This window comes from Micropterus dolomieu, linkage group LG11 (genome assembly GCF_021292245.1).
Source record: "Micropterus dolomieu isolate WLL.071019.BEF.003 ecotype Adirondacks linkage group LG11, ASM2129224v1, whole genome shotgun sequence".
NCBI lineage: Eukaryota > Metazoa > Chordata > Actinopteri > Centrarchiformes > Centrarchidae > Micropterus > Micropterus dolomieu.
In genome coordinates, this window is record NC_060160.1 from 6622908 (window position 1) to 6636374 (window position 13467).

Genomic DNA, 13467 nt, shown 5'->3' on the forward strand with positions numbered 1-13467 from the left:
ATTTGTTTTGTTTACCCAACTTATTATCACTGTCTGCTCGCTGTCATTTTTGTTTTCCTCCTCCTCACTGTCTACATCATCCAGATAGAAACTTAGCCAACATATGGGCTCAGACAGTCTAGTATGTCTTTATTTACCGGCCAGTTTTTACTTTACAGTTTTACAATAGCATGTTATTAGTTAATAGTTTATTGTTATTGTGCCCCCGATTGCCAAAATTGCCAAAATGTTTGATTTGATTTGATTAGATCCCACTCTTTTTTATAATCCCCCCAAAATATTACATTACAATCCCAAGGAGCCTGTACATGCCAGGGACAGTAGAGTAGTGAACACATTTATTGTTGTTATTGTGCTCCCACATATTTGGTATAGCACCCCAAAATGTGTCACCTGATATATATATATATATGTACTCCCCCATTGCCAGTAATTGGTACAGTGTTAAAACAAGGTGATATAATCCCCAAATATGTTACAGCACCCCAAATTCACCAAATCTGTGTCCCTAGCAGTTGTTATTAATAATCACACAATTTCTTGTACCACTTGAAAAAATTATTATATTATAATCCACAAACTAGCAGTATTTTCAGGAGTTGAGGATCCTGCTCATGCCAGGACAGTTGTGTGGTGAAGACATTTATTGGTCTAAAAGAAATTGTGATCAATAATTCAGTTAATGACTGGTTGTGACATCATTTCAGATATTGCCATTGCAAATGCACAATTACACTTCTGCTCAGATGACCGGCTCTCATAAAAAAACCCACAACAATGATGATGGCACTCATGACGCAACGACAGCTCTTGAATTCAGGCCTATAAAAGTCACTTTCACAGCTTATCTGAAGGGATGAAAATTCACAGACAACTGGGGAAAACAGTATTGTGTATACACTGGTATGCAGTGAGGGTAATTCCATCATTTTCAGGTCATTTTCTAAATAGAGGATGTTAGAAATTATACACCATAAATATCCCTCTTTGTCGAAAATCCATATTGCGGCCATAGAAGCTCAGTGTCCATCAAACCAGAGTGGGGTTTCGAGCACAGGGATGCTTTCCCATCAGCCGATCTTAGCTGAGTCTTTACTGGACGTGTCTTTATTGAGGATGAAATAATGATTAAAAAAAGGTGATGAGCTGTCTCAAATAAACCATTACATCAGCTGCAGATGAGTGCAGCTTGATTCTCTGGAGTGATTTAGTTCATTTGGGACACTCAGAACGGGTGCTCTGAGACAAATATCGTCAGACGTATGATGGAGCTGCCTCTAAAGTTGATGACATTGTTGACCGTGACCATCTCCAAGTCCAGCACCACCTCCTTCGGTCCCTTGATGGGCCGTGACAAGACAAGTGTGGCGCTCACATTGCTGGTTTGCTGTAAGATAAAGAAGATGGGAGAGGAATGAAGCGCAGGAAAGGTTTGAATCTGACAGCTGCATATGATGGAGGAAATCCAAGTCTACGGGGTTTGTTATATCATTTACAACTAGCAAACACAAGGACAAAGTCAAGGAAAGTTAATGTGTTTTCCATAGTGCGTAAGGTCAGACGTGCTTGTTCAAACAAGGAGAACAACAACAAGGTAACTTGGTAAGATATGGTAAAATCTTGTGTGGTCATTTAAATCATGTCACAGAGCATCTCGTACTTTGAAATCTGCCTAAAAAGACTCCACTAAGTATGTATTTAACATTTGAGCAACAAAAAACAACCTCCCTTACACATTACACACACTTGCGCCATCTACCTGCTGCACACTGCACTAAAAGGTCTGGTGCTTCATGTTTTACTTCTTCTACTACTACATATATTTGTGCCTACTTGGTACTTTTCATGGTATTAAAAGCACAGGTGTTGCTTATAACATAAATCTTTCTGTGTAATTGTGACATGTCACAATTACTTTTGCGGAAAGGGCTTCTGGGATGTAAACAAATAATTTAAGAAACATTTGAAAATTCAAATCAGTAGTATTTTTGTTGCAATTTGTTAATGTGAGTTTTTTTAAATGCAAACATAGAGGAAAGACTGTGTCTTTAAGTAACTTAATTATGAAAAACTAACAAAGCATCTATGTTTTCTTCTTAAAACAAATTCAGTCTGATGCTTATGCAGAATAATCACTCTTGTTTGAGATTGAGATTCTGTAGGTGGTGCTGCTTTCTTTGTCTGTTAAATCACGGTAGCCCATGCTTACTACCCAGTTCTTGCTCTCTTTATTGCAAATAAACTGTAGATAAAACCCATCACTTCCTGTATGACATGTAACGAGAATGTCTCATCTTCCTTTGAGAAGTCAATGCCTGCTTGTGACATTTCTGAGGTATTTCATGAGGTATTATTACTGCATCATGTTCCTTCGCATCTACAGGTATCAGTTTCAATATCGCTGATGTACTTACTCTCATGTAAAACTCTCGTCCTTCATTGCCCGACTTTATCTGGAAGATGTAGAAAGCACCGGGGTAGCGAGTGGTAGCCTGCATCTGGAAGATGTCTGCAGGCACACTACGCCCCGACGACAAGTCCATGTGTCGGTAAAGAACAGTGAAGGGCTTGTCCCTGCAGGCAGGGTTCTCAGCTGAACACATACACTGACTGCGGAGGAAGAGACATGTGGATTATAACTCTGTGTTAGGTTTTGTTGTGCGATTGTAACAGTAAATGCATTGGAACACAGATGAAGATGCATTCAAAGTGTGAAAAGCTGTTGGAGAAAATGCAGTGGAAATACTCACTTGTCACTAACTTCGATGTAAGGAGAGCGACACTGTAAAGGATTCAGGCATGTATAGCCTCCCTGGAAATTGAAACATACTTGTGCTGTTGTACAGGTGTTGTTACCAGTGTCACATTCATTGATATCTTCAAAATCAAACACACAACAATAAAAGTCAGTTAAACATCATCATCATTGTAATCATCATCATCATCATCATCATCATCATCACCACCAGAGAAACAACATTTAAAAAGCATCAACAATACAGTTACTGAGAATAACTGGAAATGGTACAAAAAACAAAGAGAGCACATAATAATAATAATAATAATACTATTACTACTACTACTAATAATAATATAACGTAATGTAATATATATGTGCAACTTGCTTAAATTCTCTTAAATATCTTCAGTGTAGTATTGCAGGTGCAGATGTGCCATTTCTACCAAATTAAAACCTCAAATAAGACACTTTTTAGGTGATGGATGAAAAATATTCCAAACAAAATGGATCAAAGTAAAACAGGCTACAATTATAGTGAAAACATTCCTGAAAAAGAAAGAAAAAGAATTACGATACTCAATTCACAGCAGTTTTTCGAGTTCAGTCATTGTAAAAGTAGCGACTGTGTCATTGTCTTCTGTCCCGAATTTTACCTTCGCAACTCCTGCCATCCTCGTATACATAATATCCAGGTGGACAGATGCAGGAGAAAGAGCCGGGGGTGTTCACACATCTGTGCTGACACAGAAACTCAGAGAAGCTGCACTCATCCAAGTCTACAGGGAATAAAAAAGGATTAATACTCATCAGAAAAAGCTTGAGCACACCCTCTCAATGGCTCAGCAAGCAAACACTACTGCCTAACAGCATCAGTGTTGAACCCGAGCAGGTCGACTGAGGCCTGTGTGTGGATTTCATCTGGGTGCTCTGGTTCATTCTTCACTATAGTTGTTCTGCCTACAGTTTATACGTCAGCCTGTGATACACTGGCGGCCTCTCCAGGGTGTAACCTGCATCACACCCAATCCGAGCTGGAATTTACTCCATCTCCCTGCTGCACAGTAAAGCAAATAAATATAAAATGTATATATAAAATCTAAAGTGTATCCAGTTGATTAATGTACTTTGCTCATTTAGAGTAATGTTATACATGATTACATTGCTATAAAAGGCTAACGTTTACGTAGAAGATATACATGAATATGTGGGTAAAATGTAAATTTGAAAAAAGTTGCATGAGTGTTACTCTAAAGGATGTTAAATGTAAAACTGTATACTTAATAGACTTACACTTCAAAATCATAAAATGCAGGTTTTTTAATTAATAAATGAATCAGTAATCACAGATTAGCAGCACTCATATTTTTTATTTAAGTAAAAGTACTAACACTCATCTGTAAACAAATTTAAGCCTTGAGTAAAAGTATTAACAGCAAAATAGAGTTAACATAATATAACATTAAAGTAAAAAAAGGATGATCCCTTTCAGAAGGTCATATTATTATATATATATGAAATTGTTGGAACATTATTCCTGATGCTTTAACTTGTAAGCAACATTGTTATGTTAAAGCCGATGGAGCACATTGAAGTGCAGTAAAAAGTATAATACTTCCCATTGAAATGTAGTGGAGTAGAAGTATAATGTAGCATCAAATTGAAATACTCAAGTAAATTAAAGGTACCTTAAAATTGTACTTAAGTACAGTACTTGAGTAAATATACATAGTTACTTTCCACCACTAGTTATCAATACCAGCTCATCTCACCAATGCAAGAGGTACCGTCGGACGCCAACTCAAATCCCTCATCACAGTTGCACATAAAGGAGCCGTAGGTGTTGAAGCAGCCGTGACTGCATGGTTCATCCTCACACTCATCCACATCTAGAGGAACAATAGTGGACAGGAGTTTAACGCAACTTTGGTACACAACATTGTGCGTGTGTGTTTATCTGTGTGACAGCAAAGAAAGAAAAGAAACAAAGTGCTTGTGTGTGTTTGTTTGAGGGAGACTGATTGTGGATTGACACAGTGTACCTGTGTGTATCTGCGCTTGTTTCTGTGCACAGGGCATTTATTATGAGTTTGAGTGTGTGTGTGTGTGTGTGTGTGTGTGTGTGTGTGAGTGTGTGTGTGTGTGTGTGTGTGTGTGAGTGAGAGCGTGTACCTTGACAGGTCCTGCTGTCTGGGTTAAGGATGAAGCCGGGGTTACAGGAGCACGAATAAGAGCCAGGGACATTGGCACACAGCTGTTGGCAGTAACCATAGCGACATTCATCAATATCTGGTCATAAAAGAAAGAAAGAGACAAACTGGTTATGAACTGAATAACACACACACACACACACACACACACACACACACAAACGTTTAACAACATGTATTGTGTGTGTGTGTGTGTGTGTGTGTGTGTGTGTGTGTAAAAACAGACTGTGATGTGAATATTACTAAATAGTTTACATTTTATTATCTTGACAATTCATTGATTTGATTTAGCACAATCTTTGCTGAGCTGCTTTACTGCACATAACTAGAAGAGGGTGCTGTTCTTCTAGAAGAGAGCTAAAGCTTTCAGAGGTCACATTGGCTTTTTGTAACTAAGAAAAAAAGCAGCATTGCCTTTTCTACATTATCCAACATTGCTCACAAGTGATGTGGTCTTAATAATAGTAATAGCTGCACTAATATCCCTCCATGGTCTAACTTCTGCACAGTTAGTACACTTAGGTGGTTTAGATCATTAACTATAAATCATGAGTAATCTATTTTACTGCCAGATCAGTTTTTTCAATAAATAATTGCTCCACTTTTTTCCTCTTTATGGTATTGAAAAAACTCTTTCTTCTCTGAATTCACATGATCCTTTTCACTATGTTGGATTACTGTTTGCCTTCCAAGTTTTTTATTTCCAAACAGTGTAGCTTCTGAATACAATTCCTTTATGCAAAACAAATTTGACTTTCCCTTTTCTTAAATACGCCATAATACGTAATTGGCTAAAATATGCAAAATCACTCGTCCACAATTAATCATTGTTATGCTACAGTTTGCTCACCCTGGCACTGTCCACCAATGAGCCAGTATCCTTCGGTGCAGGAACAGGTGTAGCCACCTGCTGTATTGATGCAGACCTGGGTGGGGTTACAGTGATGGGAGTTTGTCTCACATTCATCGATGTCTGAAACAGAGAGAAGGAGCAGAGTACAGAGAAAATGTTAGATGGGGTGGCTGTGGCCTAGGGTGTAGAGTGGGCGTCTACTTATCAGAAGGTTGGTGATTCCATCCCCAGGCACCCCATGTCGAAATGCCGTTGGGCAAGACACTGAACCCCAAACGTGAACACTGTGAATGTGTATGAATGAGTTAAATCCTGTTTCTGGTGAGCAGTTGGCAACTTTGCCTCTGTTCATCAGCGTGTGAATGTGATATAATGTAAAGTGCTTTGAGTGGCCGAAAAGACTAGAAAGATACAGCTGTCAAATCACATAAAAGAATCACAAAACAACATAAGGACACTTAACTAGATCTTATAATAATCTTAACTACAAACTAAACTAAAAACTTAGTTCAACTCTAAATATATATACATTGGCAGTGGCTGGTAATATTTTATCTGTTGAATTAGTTTTTAGAATCTACACAAAAGTGACAGCCTCCTTTTAAGCAGTGGTTGGGTTGAGTTAGGAAACGTTGCTGGATGTATAACCAAACAGAAAACTAATTCCTCATGTATATTTCTCATATATTCAATGTTTGAATGTATTGATTTTCATGTGGGAGTTATGCTTTTGCTTTTTTGCTTTCTCTCAGAATTGTTTGTCTCTATTTTAGTTTTTGGTTGATTCCTCTTGTCTCTGTGTTTTAGTGTGGTGGGAATGGGGAGTTCAGTTTGGAAATAGGTTGTCTTCTTTTCTGATTTACAGTACTTATGTTATATTCCCCTAAGTAGTACTGCAAGTAATAAAAGTTACACAGTCTAATGATGTTAACTCTACTGCAGCTTTTCAGGGTTACATGCCTTGCTCAAAAGCATGTCCACTAGACTACAATTTTCCCTGCAGGCTCGTACATTGCACCCACAATCTTCTGGTCAAAAGTCTGTTTCTCCAACACTCAGGTTTTCACCACGTTGTGTTTAAAGAACTCTTAACACAACAGTTAACATTTCAATAAAGCATCAACTTACAATTGTTTTTGCAAAAGATTAACGATTTCTCAGATTACAGTATGAATTCCTTTAACGCCCCTGGAGCTGCTCGCCCACTTCATCATAATAGTCACATTTCCTTATGAGGATATGACAAATCAAAATTTCCAACCTCTGTTTATGGTTCTCAGACCATTAAGTCACCAATCTCTAGAAAACTGGTGGGGGAAATGGGTGGGAGCTTGGCTTTCTGTTTGGACAGCCAGCTACGATAAGTGATAACGTCTGTCGGTGGGGCCGTTGCCCTTTGTGCCAACTTGGACCACCAGCCCTTCATGGGGGTGGTGGAGGCCTGAAGAGCTCGGCCGCCTGCCAACAGCTACACGGCCCCGGCACCTGCTTGCAGTTACCAGTCAAAACCTCTCTGAATGGTCTTCATCTGCACCCCATCTGTAGCCTTACTGCAGAACTCCAACATACACACACAGGCTGCAGGAGCATTTCAGTTGAGCTCCTTATATAGACTGTTTCATGAGCTGCCGAGGTCACAGCTGACCATCCTGATCAGCTTCAGGGGAGACATGAGATTGGACATGGGATTTGTTTTAAAATGATTGAATGTTGGGCACATATAGGAAAACTGAGAAAACTTGAACAGCTGAAAGATTTTGACACCAGATTTTGTATACAAACTGATTCAAAATAATCCCCAGTGGCTTTTAATGCCAGTTCTGCTTGGTTGCAAGGATTAACATGTCAGCTGTGTTCATCATCTACTCTCAGAAATACACTGAATACAGAATGTGATCATAAGCAATTTATAACAATGAGACAATAGTTCTTGTTTTCAGATCTATCATGCATTTTTTAGTTTATCCATTGATTTCAGAAACCCACAAGGTTGGAAATGTTTCTAAATCCAAGAGGAACATGTAATCCTTCAACTCAAGTAAAAACATTAAAATCCGCAAAACTGGAGTTACGAGCGGAAATGAAAAGTACAGTCACATGTGAAATTTAAAACACAAGACGAGAGCGTATCTGAACTCTAGAGGCATCATTTGACATATCTGACTTACAAGATATAGGAGGGTCTCTAAAAATGTGCTTGAGCAGTCTATCTGCTTGGTCATGCAGGTAGTTTTGAAATATCTGTGTCTAAAATGTCTGCAATCAATTCAATAATTAAGGAGAATAAAATATAATTTGTTCACCACAGTGAATTGAAAAATTATGAGAATATTATATGAGAAAAACTCAAAAAACAATTATATTTTGGAATACATTACATTTCATTAGCTGACGCTTTTATCTAAAGCAACTTCAAGTTTACATTCAGCCATCTGGATACAATCCAAAAATTGCTAGAATCATGCAAGTACATCAGCTTCATCAAATATGCTGAACTGCTTCAAGTACAACATTTAGAAACAATAAGAGAAGAGTTTTTTGTTTTTGTTTTTTTTTGTTTTTTTAAATGGGCCATGGTGCAGTCTGAACCAATATTATACAATCTGGCCAGAGGTGGGTTGCGTACTTATGGTCTGGGTTAGGCAAGGCCCCTTAGTTCCACTTAAAGGAATAGTTTGCCATTTTGTGAAACACACTGATTCACTTTCAAGAGTATGATGAGACCTACCATCACATCTTTATCCATCCATCCATCCATCGTCAACCACTTATCCTGCGTACATTGTCGCGGGGCACATCTTTATCATGTTTGTTTAATACATACAAAAACCAAAGTGTAAAAATAAGAAGTTGCATAAGACTATTTCATGGCTTTTTAAACCTTCATATTTGTTTGGATAAAACAAACAAGATGTGTTCATTTGTGAGCTTTAGTAGTGCTGGTAGGCATTTTCACCTTTGCACAGAGCCAGGCTTACTGTTTTCCCCTGTTTCCAGTCTTTATGCTAAGATAACCGGCTTCTGGCTACAGCATCATATTTATCGTACAGACATGATAGTGGTTTCAATCTTCTGAACTAATGCTCGGCAAGAAAGGAAACAAGCATATTTCCCAAACTATCGAACAATTCCTTTAAGGAAAATCTTAATGCTACAGCGTACAATGACCCTTTAGACTATAATGTGTGTTTCCAACTTTGAGTCACTATTTGGGGAAAGTCCTTTTTATCTTTTAACATCACAATGCCCCTGTGCACAAAGCCAGGTCCACAGAGAAATGATTGGTGTGGATGAACTTGGCTGGGATGAACTCTAACGCCAACTGCAAGCCAAGCCTTATCACCTGACATCAGTGGCTAACCTGCAATGTTTCTTTCCAGAAGAGTGGAGGCTGTTCCACGTGGTTTTTAAAAAGAGATCTTCAGCAATCTGCTGTTGCTGAGAGAAGGATAATAGTGTAACACACCATTAAACTGCTTGTAAAATGCCTTTGTAGTACTATCTGGCCTCGGAAAAACAAACCCACATATGTATAAACCCATACCTGAGGGATAATTTATTCTATTGATCTCCCAGACTGGTGCCATTAGAAACAGTGATGGAGCATATAGTGCCATTAACCTAAAGACAAAGCCATGTTTGTTGCAGGTTCAGACAGGAAGTCACAGTAATTTCTGCCCCATAGCAGCATCAATCAACAACTCATTACATCACTACACACACACACACACACACACACACACACACACACACACACACACACGAAAGTCTGTTCTAGGCACAGAATTGGCAACACATGACCTCATCTTTGGCACCCAGATGGTGTAGTTTACCCAAACAAGGTTGTGAGCCGATTCTCTGACAGCCTTTTCCCCCTACAAAGAGAAACAGTCCGTATTTGTGCATGAGCTAAAGTCTGAAGCTCTCTTTAGAGGGAGAATACTGTACTATATGTGTACATTTTCCACTCATTACATGGTCACGGCTGATTTACCCAAAATGACAGAAAAAGCCCGAAATGGACTTTAAGGAGGCCATTTTCAACAGCTTGTCCCAGCTGGACACAATGGGGTAATTATGTTAAGATGTATTCAAGACAGCTGGGTGGAGAACATCAGACATTTAGTGTTTATCTGACAGCTGGTAAAAGAATCAATCAGAAAGCAGAAATGTCCTCACTGTGAAGAGTTAAAGGCCCCACTTCTCTAGTTGGGTGACGGCAGACATGACACTGTACCGAGCATCCAAACATCTGTCCCTGCAATCTGATGGATTCATGCATTCCCCTGGAGTTCAACCACAATCTTTTATGACTTACACTGAAATTCTGGCCTCTATTGCCTTTCCCTCGTGTCACCTCGTCCATCTAGTTTTGCTTCAACATCTGATAAACAGCAGGAGGAGACAGAAGTGGGGACAGTCTTTCTCGAAACATTCACATCTTTCAAACAGAGATTGCAGCCAAGGGGCTAGAAACTGCAAACAGCTGCAGCAGAGGCCGGGTCATCCACCCGTGCATTTTTTGCAGGTAATTATGTAGTAATATTTCTTAAAATTTAATATGAACACTCACTACACTCTTGTGGTACCCAAGATACCCCTAAAATGAAGATCCCATGACTTTGAATAAACAGTGTTGAAGAGTCAAATCTTTGAAATGTTCTTATGAACTTATTTTGCATCTTTAGGCAACTAAAGCATAAAATCAAACAATCTGAGAAGGGAAAATCACTCTTTGAACTAGCCATCAGCGGGTGACATATGTAAGTAAGTACACATATCTTTATTTTAAGGGGTCACAATCCCACTCTGCAAACACTGTGGCTGCAGAGACAGTAAACTGACTTTGGGCTCACTGTCTAAATTCATTATCTGGGATGGATGGAAGTACATGCTGACCCACAGCAAAAACTAAACAATGTTTTTGTGTGGCTGGTATAAACAAACAACTGAAAACAATGAGCAGCCATTTTAAAAAAAACACTTAAGACTTTTGATAAATAAGACCCAGAGACAGGGTGAAGGGGTATTTCCTCCACATTTTTAAATATGTGTTGACAAGAGAAATGAGGTTTGCTGCACAGCTTGATGTAATGGCTGCATCAGTCTTGCCACTAGTCTTATATTAGTCTTAAGTCTTATGTGACACACACACATATACATTTATACGTGAACCTTCCTGAAATATGTAAACCAGACCAATTCAGTCTTATAAGGAGATTCAAGTAAATCAGACTGTGATTAAAGTAAATAAGTACTTACTCAAGTATTGTTCTTAAGTACGCGGTTGAGGTACTTGGATTTTACTTCAGTATTTCCATTTTATGCTACTTTATACTTCTACTCCACTACACATTACATGGGAATATTGTACTTTTTAATCCACTACATTGATCAGACAGTTGGGCTTAGTAGTTACTGTACAGGCACAGATTGGCACTGATTAAAACACAAAAATCTACCAACCTTTTTGGCATGGCCTTACAAAAAATCAGTGTCTAGTTGGGGCCCATTGACATGTTTCAGAGGTCTATGAGTTGTTAGCAGTTCCACCAAAGAGATATTTCTCCTCTAAACTTCTCAGATGGTTTCACTTAAATAACAATTGGAGACCCAAAAAAAAATCCAATATTTCTGAACAAAACCAGTAATAAAAGATTAAAAAAAAGAGTAATAAAAAATGACTTTGCCCTTTTTCCTGCACCTTTAACCATCTCAGGACCCCTTTGATTTCTCTTGTGAACCACAAATCACTGGACTAATCTACAAAACTTTATAAAGTAGTTAAAAATACTTCCACCTTGTAAGCTACAACAGTAAAATGTTGCATAGACATTTACCGCAGTATTAACACTTACATAATGAATAGCCTGTATCAGTCACATTTTTTCTAAGTACTTTAACTTAAGTAGGATTTTGAATGCATGACTTGTAGTATATGCACTGGAGTATTTTACTTAAGTAACAGATCTCAGTACTTATTCCACCACTGCAATGAAATGTAAGTGCATGTCATGTTACTCACCATTACAGGTGCCATCCTCTGCAGGAGTATATCCCAGGATGCACTGGGCAGTGGTTCTCACCCTGGGGTAGCTGGGCTCCACAGATCTCGGAGGAGCTGGGAGGAAGGTGTCTGATGTGTCCGGGTAAACTGTCTCAGGGAGGACCGGGGTCTCCGGTCTGTACGGCTGGTTGTACAAGGTCCTCGGGATGCACAGGTAGCCGCCGTTCTGATTTACACAGCGCATGTCTCCTCGGCAAGCATCTGGCAGGGTACGGCACTCATCCACATCTGGAATACAGAGCGGTGCACTGATAAGGCCAAGACTGCATCCAGGACATCTGTGGGCTTGTAATCCACTTATTTCTCACTATATAATAACTGTAGTGTATAACTACGACTTTTAATTAGGCTACATGTCCAAAAATTTAACTTCTCAAACACAATATCAGAGTAGAAGTCATGTCACTCACCTATACACTGCCTTGCCCTGCGGTCATATGCAAAACCATCTGTGCAGGTCTGAGGAGAGATGAGAGGCTGTTTGAGTGTGGTTTGCCTTTTTAACCATGATTCATGCTACCTGGAGTTGTTGAAATTTCTGACTAACTAGCACTAAACCATTCATGCAATATAGCTTCCCGTGAGACTTCTAATACAAACAAATTAAGTTTTATCTGTTAGTTTCTGCACTTTGATCTTTATGTACTCTCTGACTGATTAATCACAGTTTCCTTGACCACATCAAAATGAGATGGCACAACAACACATGCAGACTCTAACCATGACCTTGGTCTAAATGAATGAAATGACTTCAGTGAAAGAATGTGTTAGGTTACCTGTCCGTGTCCAGGCTGGATACAAAGCAGAATAAATACCAGAGCTGCCAACATCCTGCAAAGAGGGGATTTCAAGTTTTTAAATTGTTCTCAGACAGCGTCGTTGAAAAACCAGGAACTCGGTGCAAGCATCCCGTTACATATTCATTCAAACACACAACTAAAGCAAAAACAACTAAACTAAGTACGTTACGCAAAGGTAAAGCCAGATTTAAGATTACTCACCTTGCAGAAGAGCAAAACCTGAAGCCACGTATTTCAAAAAGCATGGTTTATGGTTTCTCAAAGGAAAGATTTAGACGACCCGTAACTTCTCCCCAAATCCCCTCGCCACTTCCCAGCAGGGCTCTCACCACCCCCCAACTATGCGCCTTTACGCGAAAGCCACCAGGTTTTCATTAACCACCGTCTGGTCGAGTTGAAGCTTCGGTACATTGACCAAGTGTTGCAAGAATGCCTTTTCAAAACGGACTGTTCTGTTCTGTCCCACTCGGTTGGCGCTACAGACTATTTAGCAATGCAAATTGACTGGCCCCCTCCAAGCACTTTCACAACAGCTGGATTCAATCAGGGAGAGCCAGCCCCCTCCCGTCAGAGCAGAGAGACAGCAGCGTACTCACTCCAACAAGCTGCTCCTCCTGTGCTGTTGGGGGGCAAGAAGGCATAAAGCATACAGAGCGGGTGTCTGTTTTCCAAAGATATAAACAACCCCCCACTCCCACACGACTCCTTCTACAGCTGACACTGCACATCTGGCGTAACCAACCCAAGCTATCTGCGCTGTAGTAGCCACATCTGGTTTGCATGAATGCACGTTAAACAAA

General features: G+C 39.4%; 1 protein-coding gene across 1 annotated transcript; it reads right to left on the bottom strand.

Annotated features, from left to right (window-relative positions):
* Positions 1-323: 323 nt before the first annotated feature.
* Positions 324-13215, bottom strand: fbln5 (fibulin 5). Its single transcript, XM_046062324.1, has 11 exons — positions 12869-13215; positions 12644-12698; positions 12278-12326; positions 11826-12095; positions 5798-5920; positions 4910-5026; positions 4510-4626; positions 3394-3516; positions 2751-2877; positions 2415-2610; positions 324-1387 (listed from the first exon to the last, which is right to left on the bottom strand). The coding sequence occupies exons 1-11, from the start codon at positions 12910-12912 to the stop codon at positions 1226-1228; spliced, it is 1383 nt and encodes a 460-aa protein (XP_045918280.1). The 5' UTR covers positions 12913-13215; the 3' UTR covers positions 324-1225.
* Positions 13216-13467: the final 252 nt, after the last annotated feature.

What these genes read in the sequence shown, in the direction of transcription:
- fbln5 (XM_046062324.1), bottom strand. Translation starts at nt 12,912, where the DNA reads ATGCTTTTTGAAATACGTGGCTTCAGGTTTTGCTCTTCTGCAAG. An exon ending in CGACGGTACCTCTTGCATTG is followed by an intron (nt 3,517 to 4,509) that starts GTGAGATGAGCT and finishes TATTCCCTGTAG; the next exon opens with ACTTGGATGAGTGCAGCTTC. An exon ending in GACGAGAGTTTTACATGAGA is followed by an intron (nt 1,388 to 2,414) that starts GTAAGTACATCA and finishes TTTATCTTACAG; the next exon opens with CAAACCAGCAATGTGAGCGC.